The sequence below is a fragment of the Magnolia sinica genome, chromosome 6 (assembly GCF_029962835.1).
Source record: "Magnolia sinica isolate HGM2019 chromosome 6, MsV1, whole genome shotgun sequence".
Lineage (NCBI taxonomy): Eukaryota > Viridiplantae > Streptophyta > Magnoliopsida > Magnoliales > Magnoliaceae > Magnolia > Magnolia sinica.
The window spans coordinates 18,451,491-18,473,021 of NC_080578.1; the positions used below are offsets into that span (position 1 = coordinate 18,451,491).

Below are 21,531 nucleotides of genomic sequence, written 5' to 3' on the forward strand. Positions count from 1 at the left end.
ATGGAAAACAAGGCAGGAGTTCTTTCTAACATGGCCGTCTTCTTCCTTTTTACTGCATTCTTTTTCTTTAATCCTTCTTTGTTGATGGGCGATAATCCTTTTACGTTGATAAATAAAGAAGGTGGTGAGAGCGGCTTACAAACTTACATAGTTCTTGTTAAGCAACCGAAGGCATCAGTTTCCACCAGCTCCCAAGATCAGGAGTCCTGGTATAGATCGTTCTTGCCTGTCAGCATCGCCAGCAATGATGGAGAACGGATGGTCTACTCGTATCACAATGTCCTCAGCGGGTTCGCCGCAAGGTTGAGCGAGGAGGAAGTTGAGTCAATGAAAGCAAAGGAGGGGTTTATCTCTGCGCGGGTGGATCGGTTGTTGCCTCTCCTCACCACCCACACCCCCAGCTTTCTGGGGTTGCACCAGGAAATGGGCTTCTGGAAAGACTCGAATTTTGGGGAAGGTGTGATCATTGGAGTGTTGGATACTGGCATAATGGCCAACCATACGTCCTTTTCTGATGAAGGAATGCTTCCTCCGCCTTTGAACTGGAAAGGGATATGTGAATTCAAAGGGTCTGGCTGTAACAGCAAGCTGATCGGTGCAAGGTCATTCACCAGTGGATCTGAGGCCATCAAAGGAAATGCTGCAGAAGCTCCAATTGACAATGAGGGACACGGGACGCACACGGCGAGCACTGCTGCAGGAAAATTCGTCGAGAATGCTAATGTGCTTGGAAATGCCAACGGCACTGCGGTTGGGATGGCGCCCTTAGCTTACTTGGCTATTTATAAGGTCTGCACTGAAGTAGGCTGTGCTGATAGTGACATATTGAAAGGGCTGGATACTGCCGTGGAAGACGGCGTCGATGTGCTCTCACTCTCAATCGGTGGGTTTTCCACTCCTTTCTACGACGACATCATTGCAATAGGCTCATTCGGGGCTGTCAAGAAAGGAATTCTGGTAAGCTGCGCTGCTGGGAATTCCGGGCCATTCAATGGGTCACTCTCGAACGACGCCCCATGGATTCTAACGGTCGGAGCAAGCACCATGGATAGAAGGATAATTGCGACAGCCAAGCTAGGGAATGGGGAAGAATACGTCGGGGAGTCTCTCTTCCAACCCAAGGATTTCCCATCCACCTTATTGCCACTTGAATACCCTGGCGAGAATGGAGACTTTGATATGGCTACATGCACCGAGGGATCCTTGAATAACACCGATCTGAAAGGAAAGGTGGTGTTGTGCTTACGTGGTGGAGTGACTGGACGTGTCGACAAAGGTGTTGTTGTCAAGAGTGCAGGTGCAGCGGCTATGATTCTCTTGAACAGAGAAATAGATGGATTCAGTACCTTGGCCGATGCTCACGTTCTTCCAGCAACGCAGGTGAGTTTCAAAGATGCGTTGAAGATCATGGCCTATCTGAACTCGACAAATGCTCCTACAGCAACTATCATTTTTGATGGAACAATCCTCGGAACATCACCTTCTCCAGCAGTCGCTTCGTTTTCGTCAAGAGGTCCCAGTTCGGTGAGCCCTGGAATTCTTAAGCCAGATATCATCGGTCCTGGGGTGAGCGTCCTGGCTGCATGGCCCTTCCCAGTCGAACCAACATCATATTATTCGAGGCCAACATTCAATATGGTCTCTGGAACATCAATGTCAACTCCACATCTGAGCGGGATTGCTGCTCTGCTCAGGAGTTCGCACCCAGACTGGTCGCCTGCTGCGATCATGACAACAGCTGATGTGGTGGATACCGAAGGTAAACCGATCGTCGATGAGACACTCAATCCGGCTGACCTCTTCGCAATGGGGGCGGGTCATGTGAACCCTTCCAAAGCAAACGACCCGGGTCTTGTTTACGATCTTGGAACTGATGATTATATTCCTTACCTCTGCGGTTTGGGGTACACAAACGCACAAGTGGAAGCCATCACTCATGTTGCTGTTAGATGCTCGAGAGTATTTCCGAAGGAGAGCTAAACTACCCTTCGTTTTCAGTTGCTCTTGGACCCACTCAGACAGTTAATCGGACAGTGACGAGTGTTGGGCAGGCGAATTCCTCTTACTCGTAGATCGTATACCCTCAAGGAGTGGACGTGATTGTCAAACCAGAAACGCTCTACTTTCTCAGGTCAACGAGAAGTTGACTTTCTCCGTGACTTTTAGCCGCAGAAGCTCGGGTGGGCCATCAAGCTTTGGTGAAGGGTCGTTGAATTGGGTCTCTTCTAAATACTCAGTTCGGAGCCCTATCTCGATCACTTTCAAGTGAGAAATCAATTCAACGGTCACTAGCTATCTGCACGCGTACATGCCATCTCCTTTTCTTGCTTTCTTTTAAATCTTTCAAATGATCTAGTGCTCGCGGAGCACTGTAAGATATGGCGCTCCAAGTTGCACTAGGACACTTGGACAGACAAATCGATCAATCCAGACGGTCTACCAGTTTTGGCATACATTTCATGGACTAGAAAGTGAAAATCAAATGGTAGGATGCTCTAGTTCTTTCATAAGTTAGGCTTCCCTCTTATAGCCTTCCATTTTACAAGCCAAGGATGGGAGATATATATATATTATAGAAAGGTGATTATTCGGAAGAAAAGGCATCCATAATGAGTCCAACAGATAGATGGCACGAGTTTTTATTAAGGCTATTTTTTCATAAACTATCTTGACCATCCTTTTGCGCTAGCTCTTCATTTTGTTTGATTTTACATGGTGTACGATGGAATGTGTGCTTCATATCATAGATATTGATGTAAGGACCCTGTTCTGGTGTCGGATTAGAGGTGGGCATCGAGCCGAGTCGAGTCGAGGTGGGCCAAGCTTGGCTTGGCTTGTCCATGATGTACTCAAGTTTGAGCTCGAGCTTGGCCTCGAGCTCAACATTGAAGCTTGGCTTGTTTGCCAAAGCTGTCGAGTCGAGCTAGTGGTTCGAGTCGAGTCGAGTTTACCTCGAGTCGAGCTCGAGCTTGTTGGGTGAGAGAGTAATGGATTCTATTCTTGATCCTCCTCCATTGATGAAAAATTCAAAAATCTTAAGAGAATCAAAGCAAAACCCGATGAAAAAAACCAAACAAAGCTTCGAATCGGATGAGGAAACCTGTAAGAACCGATCTGTTCTTAATCTTCTTCCACCAGCAGAAATCCAAGTACTAGAAAAGAAACAGAGCAGAACACAGATTAGAAATCCAAGTAAAGAGCTCTAGCCAATCAGATCATTGGATTTCCTTGAAGCTCTAACAAATCTGAGAAGAACCCATCTCGAATTTCTTGGGTTTCTCGCCTAAGAAGTAGATCTCAAGAGATTGAAATCATACTATTGTGGAGCTAAAATGAAAACTAGTGGTGGTGGTCGGTATCACGCCCCAAACTCGGAAACCGGGAAAGGGAAGGGGGTGCGTGCGTTTGTGTATATACTCTAGTGTTTGTTTTTTATTTTTTATTTTATTTTTTAGTTTAAACTTAAAACTTATATATATATATATATATATATATATATATATATAATATAATATTTAATATATTTATTAATCGAGCCGAGTCGAGCTCGAGTTCAAGCTTCCACTACAAAAAAAAAGGGGCAAAGGATACAGACCACGTTAGATTTTGCTACGAATATAAACCGTAGCTACAGTTACTATGGTTTAATCTGTAACTAAAAAGTTGACACACCATAAATAATTAATGGTGTTATAAGGGGCTCTATGGGGCCTTAAATATATATATATATATATATATATATATATATATATATATATATATATATATATATATATATATATATATATATATTCTATCTAAGCCATCTATATATTTGTAAATATTACTTTAGAGGATGAAAAAAAAATCAACTAGATCGAAGGCTCAAGTGGACCACACGGTAGGAAACATTAATATTAAATTACAGTTGCTTCATATGGTGTGGTCCACTTAGGCCTGTAATCTACCTTAAGTTTGGGATCATGAACTAAAATAATTTAATAAAATTAATGGTCAGAATGGATAAATCAAATATATCATGGTGGGCCCCATGAAGCCCCTGTCAGGACCGTCCACGGTCCGTCTCACGAAACGTTGCCCAATTTTGGGCGCGCGCTCGAAACAGAGTCGTGCCCAAAACGGGTTATTTCTCTCTCTCTCTCTCTCTCTCTCTCTCTCTCTCTCTCTCTCTCTCTCTCTCTCTGTTTTCCAATCCTCTCTCTCCCTCCTTATCTCTGCTCTATCTCTCTCATTCTCCTCCCTCTCTCTCCAATTCATCTCTCTCCCATCTCTTCTATCTCTCTTCTATCTCTGATCCTTCTCCTCAATCTCTCTCATTCTCCTCCATCTCTCCCTCCCTCTCCCTTTAACAGCACATGCATCTCCCTCTCCCTCAAACAGCCCACGCATCTCCCTCTCCCTAGGGTTTTAGTGAACCACTTACCTAGGGTTTTCTCATTCTAGCTCGTGGCTCAAAGGAGGGGCAACCACTCAAGTTTATTCCTCAGCTAGGAGGTAGCAACAATGGTAATGTTAAGGCCATTGATTCGAAAGCGAAAGGTTGATATATTTGGGGGTTTTCGAATTTGGAGGTTTTTTAGATTTAGGGGTTTTCAAATTTGGGAGTTTTCAAATTTGGAGGTTTTTGGATTTAGAGGTTTCCAAATTTGGGGGTTTTCAGATTGATATTCGAAGCGGAGATGGGCTACAATGACTGGGTTACCGTTTTGAGTTTGTTCTTTTCAATGGTGAATATTTGATTTGTTATTATTTTTGCCTTTACTTTGAATTTCCTCATTTTATGCTGTTTTCTTTGCCGATTTGTGTTTTTAAGCCGTAGATCCGGATCTAGATATGTCAAGACTTACATATCTGGCTCAAAAGCTTCTTAGAAGCGTTGGATCTAGCTATATCAATTTCATTCCGTTGGGATTTTTTTTAATGTTTTTCGGCTCTATGATTGCCTTTGTTTCTCTGATTTTTAGGTTTTTGTGCTTCACAGATCAGATCTGATTTATGTTGCATGTATTAGCTCTAGTTCATTCATTTAACTTAACAGATCTTTTGAATTGATGGTTTTGTGTTTGTTATTAGGCACTATCGAGATTTAGCTTGCAGATCTACACTTACAACAGAGTGTTGGCAACACACCTGCAATACACATTTCATACATGTACGACAATCTAGATTATCCACAAATCATGGACCCCATTGTGGTTGGACATTATACATTTGATGAACAGATTAAGGCTATACTCCATTCATGGTGGGGTCCTTCTACTATGGATTGATGTACATGATTCTGTGTATACTTTTTGTGGCAAACTCATTTCGTAGTCCACTCCTGTCTGAATATGATTTGTAGAGGTGGTGTTTTGTTCTTTATTCTCTATTGTATACTTCTGAATCTTTCTCATCCTTTCTTTCCTTCTGGATTATGTGGATTTTTTCCTCAACAAATAGATTCATTGCTTCGTTGCATTCTTGTTACTGCATTGTAGCCTGTCGGTGTGTTTTATATGCTTTCTTCTTTATTCTATTGGAATATGAAGCCCTTTTTGTGCAAGTATCATGGACAATTTGAATGATTTGAATGAAATCACACATTCATTCATGTAATAATAGTTGGAAAAATTCAGCATTATTTCTAAAAACCGAATTTATTTCTAGATTTTTCAGAAAAAGTATTGATTAGTGTCCAACACAAGCATCTAATAACCTGTTAGAGAATGCAGAGTTGACAGGCTTCGGTCACAAATTGCTTGTTATCTCGCTGGATCATGCAATACACTTGTCGCATTCATCGATTACATAATGCTTCCCTCTTATTTCTCATATTAAGGTTAGGATGAGGCAGATTCCACATCCTCCTATTTATTCTTCTCTTTCCTTCTTATCTTGAGTTTTCTTAGTCTTATGAAAAATGTTAGAATTGTTGGTTATTTATTATTTAATAGTTAGCCAAATATTAATAATTCAGTACCATATTCATGTACCCATCCCTGATTAGTTGGGATAGTCAGTACCATATTTGTGCACCAAATATGTTTGATTTGCTGAGATATTTCTCATGAACCCAAATATTCTTGGTTGTTGTGTAACACTGTAACTCGTTTTTATACTTTGATTTGCTGAGATTCCATCTCTGTTGAGCTCCGTCAATGTGCATGAGAAGGGTAATTTGATTCTGCATACGACATACGAGGAGGAAGCCCAAAATGCGGTGGTGGAGCGCGGCCTCGCGCCTTCGTTTGCAGTGAAACAGAGATTGGAAGTTGTAGTAAGATTCTGATTTTGGATGTATGTATTTATCTAGTTTGATTTTGGAAAGGAGAATTATATAATACTCAGGCTCGTACGATGCTTGATACACAGGCAATCAGAATCTAATAGATTGTGCATCCCATTGTCTCCAAGTCACAATCTCAATATCAAATTGGTTGAATAATCCTAACCTTTGATTCATGGACACCTTTTTGTGGAAATAGGATAGTTGGTTTAGTTTTTTTATTTATTTTTAAACCTTGTAATCAATGTCCTCCAATTCAAAAGTTAGATGATCTGACGAGCTTAATTTTTTATTCACGATACATCTATACTGGGTTCTATAATTTGGACAGTTTAATTTGAGCAGTTGTATGCCTTGTGTGCAATTTCTTAAGTAATTTGTAAGCGCATGAGTATCATCCATTACACTCTGCTAGAGTATGAAAGATTTGCTCTTTGGGAAGATGATATCATAACTCTGTTATGTTCTGTTCTTTTCTGGTTTTTTAATCTTATAGGATTCTGTTTTTTTCCCTATCCTTTTTTCTGTTTTGGATTTGGATATTAATTAAACTTTAAAAATGGTTCTTATTTAAGAGATACTATTTTGGGCTTCTGTTTCAATTTTCACAAGAGGTTCGTGGTGTCATTATACTTTTTCTTTCATTAGATGTTGGATTTTGATTATTTTTTCTTCTTTTGTAAATGGCATGTTTTGATGAATGCATTGAATAGGGTTAATTTTATTTTGTGTTTGAAGTTTGTGAATTCCTGTGTGGGGCTTAAGTGGTCCCACCTATGATTGAGTTGGACCATTTGGAATTTTATAGAAGCGGAGTTAATTGGTACTCTTACAGTGTGTCATGGTTGATTTGCAGGTACTCAAAATTTTTATCATGTGGCAAAGGCATACATTAACTCAAATTTTTAATACTCTTGATCTCTGAGCATGGAAATTCATTGAACTCATACTACTGGCTAGTTCCATTTCACTGTCCTTTTGGATCACTCAATATTCTTGTTAGGTTATCTAATAAGGTGGGTGTAGAGGTGCATGTTAGTTTACCAAGCTCATCACCTTTCACCCTATTATGTAGTGGCTTTCCTTTGATTTGGGATTTAATTGTGCAGATATGAGATATGGTTGCAATAGCAAAGATAATGAATGCAACATTGACAAGTCCTTTTGGACAGATCCGAGGTATAAACTCTTGCCTACAACAACCATGAGAATCTTTCACTAGTTTTGGTAGACTAGAAAACTGAAAAAACGGGGCTTAATGTAGTTTCAATAAAATCTTGTAGTGATTTTAAGGACCCTTTTGATTGGAAGCGCTTCATAGAAGTCTTGAAAGATGATGTTGAGATAGTGGAGTTCCTCTCACATTTAAGTGTAAAAATGTTACATATTGCAGATGGCTATGATATTCTAGTTTGGGGATATTTGGATTATAGTCCATCTACAGTAGGAGACCCATCAAATGGATAATTTGGATGGGAACTGAGACCTGATTAAACTAGGTGATTTGTGAGACTTTTTTCTATTTGGTGTATATGGATTGTTTGATCTGATAACAAAGAGTGGCCCATATCTTGAAGGCAAAATTTTCCACTAAAAACATCTCATTACTGTATTTTGAGGTTATTTTTTCATTGTATCCATATTCTCCTGACATTCTTCACTATTGTATTTAGAGAAGATAAATTTCTTATACGTTTCTCTCTAACTCTGAGATTGATGGTTATAGAGTAGTGTAGAATGTGGTTGTCCCATTTGACAGCTGTAGATGCGGCCGTTACGAACTTTATGTAGGCCTTTGTACTGCTACATATATCTTCATTATTTAAGTAAGCTCTAATCCAGTCATGTGTATAACTGCATGATGATGGAGCCACAAATCACTTCTAATATCCAGCCATCACTTCTGTTGATTTTTTCATTACAACTTTCATTGATATCTACGAGCATGGTTTGGACTGCAGTTTGTCTGTCAAAGCTTGAGTTCTGAGGTTGCGGTGGAATGAAATGTCAGGTAATTCTATTTATCTTCTAGAATGTATGTGTACTTTGAATTGAGGATTGATAGGGATGTAGAGGATAGGCTCTTATACCCTTGTAACCATGGAAATCTAATTTAACAGGTTTCTTTTGGGAAAAATTTCCATTCATTTTTTGGGAAATGGTGGAAAAGGAAATCGATTTCCACACATAAGATCCGTCGTAAAAAATTAAAAATCCGTCGCTGAAATTCCAAAAAAAACCCAAATTATTCGTCATTTAAAATATTAGCGATGGATAAAGTCCGTCATTGATTTTCAACTTTTTGAGAAATTAGCGACGGATTTGGTCCGTCGCTAAAATACTGTAAATAGAAAAAAATGTCGACAGTTTTTTTTTTTTGAATCTTACACCTGATAGTCATTCAAAAAATAATTCACACGATTGTTTAATAAGAAGCACATTCACAAGATTCAAAAGATTGGGCTGAATATGAAGCTGGACTAAATATTAATGTGTTTGGATGCTCAGTAGACCTTAATAAGAAACTGAACTAAATCTATAGTAAATAGTCAAAATTAGATTGGCAAATGATGAAATAGGCAATGAAAATTGACTATTACAGCCCATAAAATAGTTCAACAACCACCTATTATGCTGGCCATTACCGTTATTGAATACCTTGGGAGCGACAAACCACCTTATCTTTCCTAACATGAATCACTTTCAGATTGCCATGGCCTCGGTGGAACCTTGGAGCATTCCCAAAAGGAAAATGTAGAGATTAATGCCTAACCAAGAGATTTACCTTATCCATGGTGAATAGAGTTATCTTCGAAAGGTGGTCGAAGCAATGATGCCTTCTTCAGTTTCTTTCTTCTAGACGCACCAATGTATAGACAAAACTAGAAATAGTATAATGGCAACCGCTGCAACAGAGATTCCAGCAACAGCTCCCATTGAAATTCCTGCTTAAAAGGACATTGTATATGCAATGAGTTTCAAAAGGCATCATATAACTCGAGGGGCTGGATTTCACATGCTCTTAACTGGTTAGAAGTTATCAGCTGGGTGGAGTATAACTTGTTGTCCAACCGGTTGGACTTGAGGGTTGTGTGTGTGTGTTCACACACAGTTCTATGGTGTGCCCCACCTGATAGTTGGATGGGCAAAATGCCATACAAACACCATGGTGGGTCCCACATGCCAACTAGTTGTGTGGATTTTGCTAAATGTCCCCAATGTGACACGTGGGGTGCCCAATCATCAATCCGGACCGTTCATTCAATAGTAACATAGGGAGATTTTAGGCCAGGTCATCTAAAAGGTGGGGCCCACTTGAGACACTGCTTGATTTTTGCATGCGCTTGCAAGGTTGGCATGTGTGGTCACATGTAGAGGTGTGGGTGGAGGACTGCATGTGAGCTTAAGAAGCTTCATATAAAAAATTCAATTCTGAATTTGAACACTAAGTTTGAACAACAAGACAAAAATATCAAATGATAATTCAATCAGTGGATTAAATGAAGATGAGTTCTATGGTCCTATCCAATACAGGGATGTCGATTCTAATCCAATAGAGATTTTTCCGTACCTGATGACAGAAATAGAGAAAAATGTGTGGAAAGCAAAGGAGAAACTAAATGGCTTGCTGTCGAGGTTCCTAATCCGCGATATCATGGTGAGATCTCCATTCAACGCAAGAGCCACTCTAAGACGGAACTCAAAACTGAAATGCCATGGCAAAATTTTTCATTAGCAAGACATCGCATACAAAATAAATAAATAACAGAGAAAATTTAACACGAAAAAGAGAATAGAAAAGAAGATACAAAGTTTCATCATTTTTCATCTGAACTATTTAAGGGCCAGTTGGAAGGGCGGCAATTCCCAAGATTTTTTATTTTTTTAATAGAAAAAAGATTTTAATCGAACAAGGTTAATGCAAAATAGCCCCATTAAAGGGGAAACACCTTAAAAGGGTCAACTGTATCAATTCATTTCATTTCGTCTCCCCATAGAAAACAAAATACATCAGGCTAAACTTATCTGATTTGATTAGTGCCACCCGCATGCAAACATGCCCTACAAAAGAGTTCCAAATTCCAATGACCCGATCAAGTTTCAATTATTGCAAGTCCAATACTACCCAAATGTTCTAAAGACAATAACAACAACAGCCCAACTGTCTATAGGTACTGGGTCCATACCAGTGGGGCCAACACTTCAGATCCTCTTCAGATGGTTTCAGTAGCAAGTCTAGAGAAGATTTGCCAATGTACTCAGCAGGATGAAGAGGTGGAGGATCATCATCAATGGTCCAAATCTTGTTCCTTGCAAACCCATGTTGCTCCAGTGATCCACTGTTTCCAAACTTCAAGAGCATTAAAACATGATGTTAGTCGGGAACTTGGAATTAGATACCACAGGAAAAGATATGAGCATGCATGAACCTGCGGGAAACAAATGGGGATTCCTCCTCGCATTGCTTTTGGTGGCTTAAATATAGCCTGCAGTAGATAAAAGACAATATTTCAGCAAAAGCTAGGATGATTTCTCTAGTACATGAAGTTTGTCACATAGCTCTGCAACTCATGAATTTCATGTTCTGAAACATTATCACCATTAACTTAAATGAGTTCAAAGTTATTTTCAAGCAGCACCCAAACAGGCCTAAATTTCAATAACATGAACAGAAGATTGCTTCCTAAAAATAGCAACGCCCCTGTTAATATATCAAGTGCTAGCCTAATCACCTGACCATAATGCCGAAATCCTGAAATGCTGCCAAAATCCAGTTGGAGAATTATGCAATCCATGAGCCTACCTTCCATTGACTCAGCTTTTGTGTGAAAAAACTTCCAACTTCTGAGACAGAAAATTTGGAACCCGTGACAATCAGCGAGTTGCATAGAATGCATTGGAACATCACTCGTTCTTCACTGACAATCTCTCTAACAAAACAGAAAGAAAACAGACAAAAATCTGTTAGGCAAAAAATGAAGCAGCCCCTTCTGGCTCTTGTTCTCATCCTGCAGATATTAAGAAAGATTAAGAATGGGAGTTTTTAGTCCAACATTCCACATAAACGCAAACTTGCAACAACCCATTTCATGAGGACTTTTTAAGAGCACTTCTGTGAGTTGCTATCTCTAAAAAATAACACATACCAGCTCTTTTGAGTTCTTTTGGTGCTTTAGACGGCAAACTAGGTGCCCTTTGAACATCACCAAAATGCCCCTGAAACACCCATTCCATAATTTGTAATTGCTAGCTAACCTCCAGGCCCAGGAAAGAAAAAACAACTTTTAGATATATTTAATGAAAGACGTCAGAAGTTCGTCGATCCTTAATCTGAAAATAGTATTGGGCAGTAGAATGAGCAGAAAAATCAGCATGAAAAGAAAGGATGGAATGATTGATTTAAAATAAACTTTAGTAGATATTTCTGGACTGATTTAAAATAATCTTCCCAACTGACCGACAAGAAAAGACTAAATTCCACAATTCTGTCCCCAATAATCAATACATACAACTCCATAGCCAATACATACCAATACATTACCAAGTTTGTCTCAACTTGCAAGAAAAAAGAATAGACAGATATGAAAACTAAGAATGTCAAGCTATGCTAACTTCTATATATACCAACTGTATGGACTATTTATGCAGTCATGCAATAATATAGAAACCATAAGATTTTGTATAGAAGAACACAAATGGCAATATCCAATTGATATGTGTCGACAAAAGTGAACCCAATTGGATCTTGCACCAACCTCCTTGCTATGTTAGTACACGTGCACTCGAGCATGACGCGATTCCCTAATATTAGTTACTGATTCACACAGCATCATATTCATGCACATTGCTTGTTAAATGCTTTGATGTCACCATCAACTTGTATAAAATTACATATATGGAACAAAGTTATAGGCCCAGTTTGGAAAGAGTGAAGATGTGCATATGCCATTATTATTTAAAGGCTCTGACTTGCCTTTTCAGATGTGCTTTTGCTTGCTAAGTACAGACACCAACATTAAGCAGAGTGGGGAAATTCCATCAAACTAGCTCAAAATGACAAGTGAACTCAATTCGGGAAGCGGATGAATTAAACAAAATGCCTATTTTTGTTGATGGCCATTGGTTCAATGCAAATATAGCAGCTTTTGAATGCATCATTGATCAAGAAAGGAAGAATATCTATTGGGAGTGAAGTATTTCATATAATAGCAAGTAAGAGATGAAGATACCTCAATAATCCTTTTTGTAATTAATTCTTCAAGGGATGCTGTAACCTCTTCTGTGATCACAGGAGGTGGTCTTACATTGTGCTCAAAATCCAGATCAACCTCGAGTGCACTGTTCTTCGGCCTTTTACTGGCGGTTACCTATCACCAGGAACCCAGCAGAATAATGATTTAACAAATCAATGACCAATCATGTGAATTTGATTCAAAGGATTGTGAACCAAATGCAAATACAAATACAACAGGGTAGAATCAGTAGATAGGCTAGCTGATGGATACAAGAATATTGACAATCAATCATTACCTCTCCCTGCATAGTCCAGGCCTTAGTTTCCAAGTTCTCTTTCTCCATCTGCTCAATTTTAGACCGGATCTTTTGAAGCTCTTTCTCATGGGTTGAAAGAGTTCCTTTATCATCTTCTTGTTTCTCGGCTATGCTCAGTTCTTCAGATCCATCGAAGGACTTCAGCTTTGTTGAACTTTTTTGCTTTTTAACCCCCAAAGAAGTCTTCATATCTGGAAAAAGGAGATGCCACAGCCAAAGCTAATCACAACAGAAAGAGAAAAATAAAATTGAGAAGATATGACGTTTAACAGGTTTCATATCTTAGAAGATAACCTTTCACATTTAAAGACGTCACAAGCTTCAAACTAGTTGCTTCATTATATTACTTACAACTAATTGAGAAGAGATCCCAATTTTTACAACATCCTCCTTGCTTGCTCCTAATATTCACAGTTCACCTAATCACACTAAACGTTATCATATCAAAAAACTTACATGATTTTAAATTATATTCACTCATTCACAATGATCTTCAATCATTTAACCATCAGCAAATCTAGTACTTTTTGAAAGGAATTCCAAAGGCCCACCATAAAGAGATGTGATCTACATTCATGAATTCATAAACTGAAATTGAAAGGAACTGAGATATGCAAAAACATTTGCAAAAAACTATGATGCAACATCTTATGAGATATGATTAAAAGTACTTTTTCTCATAATTAATAGAATCTTATTAAAAAGAAAATGTAAGTTACAAACTAACAAATAGCCACCAATTAAAAAAGCATCCTGGTTTCAGTACACAATGATAACCATAAGATATATGGAGTTTGTTGGTGATATTTCTGAATATGTATGTATGAACTAACATGTTCTTTTTTTCTTTTCTTCTTCTTCTTCTTCTTCTTTTTTTTTTTTTTTTTGAGAAACAAAATTTTATTCACAAAGTGCCAAACCAGCAGCAAAGAATACAATGTTGCCAAAAAACTGTTGAATCCCACTCCATCCACAACAATCAACAAATCATGGAATTCCATGAGATGAAATCCTTGTGGGGCATACTTTCAAACACATGAAAGGCTTCCTCCATGTGTTTGGTGACATATACTCTTGGGCAACATATTGCTAGGGAATTTTGGCAAATGCAAATTTGTTTGGATACTTTCCATGCAAAGCAGGCCATTAGTTACCGATGCATGTGTTCATGTTTGAAGTATTGAATGTGGGCTTTTGCCATTTTACAGATAATGGACATTCTCAAATTAATTAGTGAAGAACTAAATGGAGAAGCTGGTCTTATTTCACGGAAATGAAGGTACTAGTGGCCTTTTGTTGCTAGCGTTTGGCAGACATCAACATCACCAGCCTCACTTGGTAGCTTTTCTACTATCAAATCGTTTAGATATAAAGCCCTAAGCAATTTAAAGCCTCTGTAAAGAAACTTCTATTACTCATTCCAGCCTTCCTTTATCTTGGGGGATGAACATAACTGAACAAAAGTGCCAAATGGAGCAATTTAAGTGCGTTTTGAACAACATGGCCTACTTAATGGAAATCTTTGTTCTTGCAAGTTATGCTATATTGACACATGTGGCTGCAAGTTGTTGTGCAAGGCTCCACCCACATGTGAGCATAGCAAACCTAACCCAGAACTTATGCCTAGGTCCAAGAATCAGGTTGGTCGCAAACTAGGTGAACCAAACATATATCAAAGATATGGGACAGCTAGCATTTAATCTATATCTATACCCTATCAAAGGTAGACTTTTGGTGCTTTAGACGGCAAACTAGGTTTCCAATCATGGGGGTTCCGAATCCGGGGGGTTTCCAATCATGGCACTGGAAGAGAGAGATTGAGAGAGAACCACCACTATCAATCGATTGAAAGAGAGATTGAGAGAGAGAACGAGAGCATTACCTGATGTTCGTGAAGAGATCGACAGGAAGAGAGAGGTGGGAGAGATCTCTAGGGCCGGCGCTGGGAGAGGGACAGACGGAGAGTGGATGAGAGGGAGAGAGAAAAGGGGTCTCGTTTTAGGGGAGACCGATTGGCTACATGGGGCTGGTGGTCGGTGCTCTGTGGGCCCCACCATGATGTACGTGTTTCATCCATTCCGTTCATCCATTTTTTCAGATCATTTTATGGCTTTATACAAAAAAATTTTAGGGATATAAATCTTAGGTGGACCACACGACAAAAAAAAAAAAAAGAATGGATATTCACCATTAAAATCCTCCTAAGGCCCACTGTACTGTTTATTTGAAATCCAATATGTTGATTTGGTCATAAAGACCCAGATGAATGGAAAAAATAAATATCGGCTTGATCCAAAACTTTTATCGCCCCAAAACGTTTTTAATGGTCAAAATTCATTCAAAACTGTTTCCTGTAATGTGGTCCACCTGAGATTGAGATATAATTCATTTTTTTTCTCACATCATAAAATGATATATAAAAATATATGGACGGCATGGATGACACACATACATCATGGTGGGCCCCACAGAGCACCGAGTCAGGGGGAGTAGCCAATCCGTTCCCCGTTTTAGGGGGACGCGGATTAGATACTGACAGGTTGAGTAGCGAGAGTCGCTACTGAAGTGACGTCACCAGTTCTGTGGACCCCACTATGATGTATATGTTGTATCCACAACGTCCATTCATTTGGAGATATTATTTTAAGGCATGACCCAGATAACGAGGCAGATCCAAAGCTTTAGTGGACCCCACCAAAGAAAACAGAGGGAAGATTGATGCCCACCGTTGAAACCTTCCTAAGGCCCACCATTATGTTTTTTCGAAATCCAACCTGTTCAAAAGTTAAAAAAGACATTAAATATGGGAAAACACAAATATCAGCTTGATCTAAAACTTTTGTGGCCTTTAGAAGTTTGTAACGGTGGTGTCACTCTCCCCACTATTTTCTCTGGTGGGGCCCACTGGATCTTTAGATGTGACTCGTTCTTTGAGTCTTACCCTAAAATGATCTCTCCAGATGGATGGACGGCATGGATACAAAACATACATCATGGTGGGGCCCACAGAACTTGGTAACGTCACTTCAGTAGCAGTGTGGCTACTCGACCTGTCAGTAGTCAATCCGCACCCGTTTTAGGGACGTGGATTTCTTGCGAAAGCCTTTCACAGGAAGTTACTGGGCAAGGATGTTGGGTGGGCCCACCACCATGTTTGTGGTAAATCTATACTGTTAATCCGTTTATAGAGCTCATTTTAGAAAAAGATACCAAAAATGAAGTGTATCCAAAACTCAAGTGGGTCACACGAGATGAAAGAGTGGGGATTCAGTAAGAACCGTTGAAACATTCTTACAGTCATAAAAAGCTTTGTTTTAGGTTTTTTTTTTTTTTATTTCTTTTGTATTTTCACTTATTACTAGTGTTAATGACCTTATTAACTGTTTGGATGGCATATAAACATCAAGGTGGAGTCCAGAAGCTTTCAACCGTAGGTACTTGTTTCCCCACTGTTTCCTCTCGTGTCACTTGATTTTTGGATCCAACTCATTTTTAGTCTCTCATCCTAAAATGATCTCTAAAAATGGATTAACGGAGTAGATTTTCCAAACACATGGTGTTGGGTCCCACCCAGCATCCTTGCGCAGGAATTTTTCAATGGTAGGGGTTCAATCACACTATTTCCTGTGGTGTGGTCCACTTAAGCTTTGGATATGCTTCCTTTTTATTCTTTAGACCTCAAATTATTTGTTAACATGGATAAACGGAATGGATAAAATAAATAAATAAATAACGGTGGACCCCACAAAATTTACTTTGGTAAAGGTAATGACTAACTCACCTAAATGTAGAGGGGTTTCCATAAAACATTCATAATCATATATTGGGTTTGTATTAATGTAATTTACATATCCAACCCACTCATTATGCGTGTCCCACTTTGATGAGGGGTCAAACCAAGTTTTAGCCGCATCCAAAACTCATGTGGGCCCCACTAAGTGCTTTTATATTTTTTTATGATGTCTTGACATGGTTTTAGATGGTATGGTCCACCTAAGTTTCATTTACAGATGATTTTTTGAGATATCTCTTAACCTAAAGGGGACACATTAAATGCACGGTGTTGATGTTCGACACAAATCATAATGGGGCCCATAAAACTTATTAACATCAATTCGTAGGTTTTCGCGAGGTCAATAAGTTGGGTCACAATTTTGACAATAATATTTAGCCCATTTTATATGTATAGTCCATTCACTCTATTTTACTGATCAATACCCTCAATTTGACTAGTTACTCGCCCCAATCAAGCTAGCTACATGTGAGAAAGGTGTTGGGAATACAAGATTGATCAACAATTTGAGTGAAATTTGATTTAAACATATGAAGTTATTTACTCTTCAATCTGGACTAATTCGATTGTCCAAAAACGGTTAAATGTTCAATTAGTGAATGTGCCTAATAATTAATTAAAAATTATTTTTTTCACAGATAAATATCAATTTTCATTTAAAAATTACATTTTTTTTCAAAATGTATATTTTTTTACTCTTAATTTTTCTTTGAAAACTTTTAACAAAATATCATTTTTATTATAAAATATTTCAAAAAATAAATTAAAATACAAATTCTGAATTTTTATTTTCAAAATATCTTAAATTTTCACAATTTTTAATTTTTTTCCCAAAAATTCCAAAATGCCGATTTTTTTCTTCAAAAGCATCATGTTGTTTTCAACTTTTCAATTTTGTTTTTTAAAATTATATATATTTTTTCAAAATCTTAGTGTTTTTATAAATAACTTTTTCTTTTAATTTCGAATTTTGAACATTTTCAATTATTTTTCAAAATCACAGAAATTTTCAACTTATTTATTTTTCGTTTCAAAATGTTTGTTTTTTGATAAAGTATCAATTTTTTAATATTGTTTTATTTTAAAAAATTTCAATTCTTTTTCACTTCTCCATTTTTTTTAAAGCATTTTATTCGAACTTGTCAATTTTTATTGAACTTCACAATTTTTTTATTTTTTTATTTTTCAAATTTCAAACTCTCATTTTCTTTTTTAAAATATTTTCATTTTTCAACATTGTGAAAATTTACACATTTTTTAAAATATTTTTAATTTTCTTTTTTAGGATATTAGTTTTTCTCAAAATCAAATGCTTTTTTTTTTTTTCAAATTTATCAACTTTATTAAATATTCTTTTTTGTTCCCACAAAATAGATTTTTATTAAATCACGATTTTTATTTTTTCAAAATCTAATTTTTTTCTCAAACATTGTTAAACTTTTTAAACTTCTCAATATTCTTTTTCGTGTGATATTACAAATCATTTAAATAATAGTTTTAATTAAAAATAAAAATAAAAATTCAACTCATTTGATAAAAAAATAAAATAAATTTTCTTTTTGCATTCAATCAATTGTTAAAAGATAATGTTAGATACAAATATGTATAATTAAACAACTAAAATTGTATTAAAAAACAATTATTAGACTACAAAAAAACTTAATTTTCCACCATATTCTTAAAAAAAGAAAAAAAAATAATGTTAAGGCAAAAGTCCTTTTATGACGGAAAGCAAATGATAAGCGCGCCATTTGGTATTTTGGGAGAGAATTTGCAACTAATCATATTCCGTTGCAAAATCAAAATTTACGACGGATTTCATCCGTCGCCTAGCTACGACGGACAAAAATTCGTCGTAAATAAGTCGTAAATTAGATATTAGCGACAGATTTTGGTCCGTCGCTAAATTTTGCGACGTTCGGACTACGGATATTCGAGAAAGATGAGTTTAGCGACGGACTTTTTCAGTTAGCGACGGATTAAATCCATCGTTAAACCAAGAGATTTTTGCGACGGACAAAGTCCGTCGCAAAATGGCATGTTTGCTTTGAATTGAGGATTGATAGGGATGTAGAGGATAGGCTCTTATACTCTTGTAACCATGGAAATCTAATTTAACAGGTTTCTTTTGGGAAAAAGTTCCATTCATTTTTTGGGAAATGGTGGAAAAGGAAATTGATTTCCACACATATTTTTGCTTTTGCAATCACAAGAAAACATCACATCTATGGAAATTGATTTCATTTCCACTATTTTCTAGAGTTCTCCACCAATCCAAACTGTTGGAAGGAATAGAAAAAGCAGCATGGTAAAAGGTAAAACCACTCCCCTCAGTGAAATCTTCCTTGATGTCTTTCTTGTCAACATTTATATACCCATTGTGGCACTAGTCAAGGGGTCCTTAGCTAGCACATGCACTGTTTCTCTTTCCTCATGCAAACTGTTTATGTTGCCCTGCAGGGTGGTGATGTCAAAATGGCAGATGCCACAACGTCAAAGACTGAAAAGAAGGTGGTAATTTTCTTGACTATGTGGCTATGATACTTTTTTCAGCTCTATATTACAAAACTTGACGGCCATGTACTAAATTGATAGAGCCTAAAACACTTGCAATGCCTAGTGCCCAGACTTCTAGATCAAAAACCCTATTTGTTGGCAACCTATCCTATTATGTCGAAACAGCTGATGTGTAATTATCATTTAATACCAGAGAACTACTCTTGTGACGAGATTTTAATTTCTCAATGTGTATGGGAAATAAGATGGCTACATCTGATAAAATGAGATAATTTGCTTCCTTTGTTCACCCGTAGAGAGGAATTCTTCAAAGGTGCTGGTGAAGTTGTTGATGTCCGATTTGCATCAAATGAAGAGGGTGACTTCAAGGGATTTGACCATGTTGAGGTTTGCCACTGAGGCAACAGCTCACAAGGTAAGTTTTTTTTTTTTTTTTTTTTTTTTTTCTGAGTTACCTGTGTTATGTCAACACGATATTGTTGGTAGCATCGGTTGGATTTACTGTTGCAGAGTTGTCTTGTTATTTAATCATATCTAAGTTTCTGGTGTCCAGCTGACAACTAAATTGTTATTCAAATTGCTTTGGATTTCATGGTCATCCACAACCGCCTTGCTGCTTTTGCTACATCACTCATGTTAAGGACCATGTGTGCAGAAATTGATATGGTTTTCTTGGTGCATGCATATGCAGATGCCTGATTTTTTGTTGTTCCTTCACATGGGTAAGGTTCCTTGTTTGTTTGATTTTTATTTTTATTTTTTTTGTTCCTTCACATGGGTAAGGTTCCTTATTTGTTTGTTGTTTTTTTTTTTTGTCTTCATAGGGCTAAGGTTCCCTATTGTTTGATTAAAGTACCCATTAACAAGAGACAGAGCAAAGTACATATCAGTGCGCCTCGTGGTTTGGGTTCCAGGATCAATCTTATAAACACCAATGATACCATACATATGATCTCTAGGATTGGGATCAATCTTATAATCCTTCAACCTGAGGATTAGGTCTTCAGTTTATATCAGTGCGCCTCATGGTTTGGGTTCCAGGCATTGATTTGATAGGCCCTGCTGTGTATGGTCCATGCCTCCAAAATCTCCCCGTTGAGACAATCCCATTTGTTTAAACATTGTCTTACAAATAGGTGGTTAAGAAAAATGCAATCACAGTCAAGGTTAACAAGTAAAATGTCAAAGATTGGATGACTGGGCTATTCAGGTGGCGGTCCATCGACAACAGTGATCATCAAATCAATGGTCTAGATCACCGAAGCATGGAGCCTGCTTGTACAAAACCGAAGAAGGTCCTGCACACATCTCACTTAACCATTGCCAAGATTCCATTGACCTGATGTTCCAAAAGTTTAAAAGCAGAGTTATTTTCTTTTTTGTTTTTAGGTTCAATCACTTTCTTGGGTTGTAATAGGGAAGATAGCATGAGGAGTTGTGTTCATTTGACACATGGACAGTCGCACACAAAATTATTGCTAATGGCAAGTTCTTCTTCTTTGTACATGGATGGTCGCACACAAAATGTCTACCTTATTAAGTACCTGACCTGAACCAACTTGCTGTTTTATACCTCTTTGGTATATTTGTTTATTCCTGGTGAGATTTTTGTCTGTTGATACTAGCACTCTTTCTAGCATTCAATCACTGTATGTTTGTGTGCATGCATACAGGTTGATATATTCTGCTAGCATCCAGAAACTGACTATTAGATTGAAGAACATTTTCCCCCATTGAAGATCTGTACCATTTTTGACAGATATCACAATGATATTGATGTTCCTATCTTATTGCAAAGTATCAATGAAGGTTTCTTACAACCGATGATCTATGTGTGTCAGTTTGTGCAGGGGCCATACTATTGTGGTGCCAGAGCTGACAAGGCATTTGGACGATCCTGCATTTGGGCGATCTCTGCTCCTATTATACTTACAACCGGTGATCTGTTGTATTCTGAAATTTGTTTATTTAGAAATGTGAATGTAGGATGCATTGTATGATTTGATTGCTATTTGTAGTATGAATGCATTGTTTTCTTTCCTGACTGTATTAATCAATCACAGCAGGTTCTTGCAATGGTAACAGGTGCTATTGTTGTAATTTTTTTTAAAAAATTAGCTACGGATAGTATTCGTAGCTATTGTTCTAGAAAACCGTAGCTATTACTACCTCCAGCAATGTCTTACAGATTTCGTTCTACTTTAAGCTACAGATAATATCCGTAGTGGTATGTACATTTCGCTACAGAAAGTATAGCTACGTATTATATCCGTATTGACATCTATTGCTACGGATTTAATTCGTAGCCATAGCTTTTTTACCTTTAGCTACACCCCCAATTGCTACGGCCGTGCTATGGAATAGATCTGTAGCAAAAGGTCTTTAGCTACAATTTTTGGCC

At 37.6% G+C, this 21,531-nt stretch overlaps 1 protein-coding gene, 1 long non-coding RNA gene and 1 pseudogene across 4 annotated transcripts; 2 read left to right on the forward strand and 1 right to left on the reverse strand.

Moving 5' to 3' along the window:
• On the forward strand, positions 1 to 2,269 carry LOC131249893 (subtilisin-like protease 4; annotated as a pseudogene).
• A 5,184-nt stretch (positions 2,270 to 7,453) lies between these two features.
• Positions 7,454 to 19,550, forward strand: LOC131248453 (uncharacterized). Of its 3 annotated transcripts, XR_009172238.1 has the most exons (4): positions 7,454 to 8,279; positions 18,874 to 18,928; positions 19,074 to 19,302; positions 19,427 to 19,550. It is a non-coding gene; the product is annotated as an uncharacterized LOC131248453 (long non-coding RNA). The 3 variants fall into 3 exon arrangements; XR_009172239.1 differs by lacking the exon at positions 19,427 to 19,550 and having other exon boundaries at positions 18,735 to 18,928; positions 19,074 to 19,413; XR_009172237.1 differs by lacking the exon at positions 19,427 to 19,550 and having other exon boundaries at positions 19,074 to 19,413.
• On the reverse strand, positions 8,956 to 14,903 carry LOC131248451 (uncharacterized). The gene is made up of 9 exons (XM_058248729.1): positions 14,703 to 14,903; positions 12,800 to 13,011; positions 12,499 to 12,636; positions 11,416 to 11,485; positions 11,073 to 11,197; positions 10,699 to 10,755; positions 10,456 to 10,619; positions 9,840 to 9,974; positions 8,956 to 9,213 (listed from the first exon to the last, which is right to left on the reverse strand). The coding sequence occupies exons 1-9, from the start codon at positions 14,875 to 14,877 to the stop codon at positions 9,111 to 9,113; spliced, it is 1,179 nt and encodes a 392-aa protein (XP_058104712.1). The 5' UTR covers positions 14,878 to 14,903; the 3' UTR covers positions 8,956 to 9,110.
• Positions 19,551 to 21,531: the final 1,981 nt, after the last annotated feature.

Excerpts from the sequence above, each read along its gene's own strand:
- LOC131248451 (XM_058248729.1), bottom strand. The coding sequence starts at position 14,877 with ATGGTGGGGCCCACAGAGCACCGACCACCAGCCCCATGTAGCCAATCG. Across the intron at positions 12,637-12,799 it reads CCTGGACTATGCAGGGAGAG|GTAACCGCCAGTAAAAGGCC; the intron begins GTAATGATTGAT and ends TCCTGGTGATAG. Across the intron at positions 9,975-10,455 it reads CTGAAGTGTTGGCCCCACTG|TTTTGAGTTCCGTCTTAGAG; the intron begins GTATGGACCCAG and ends ATGGCATTTCAG.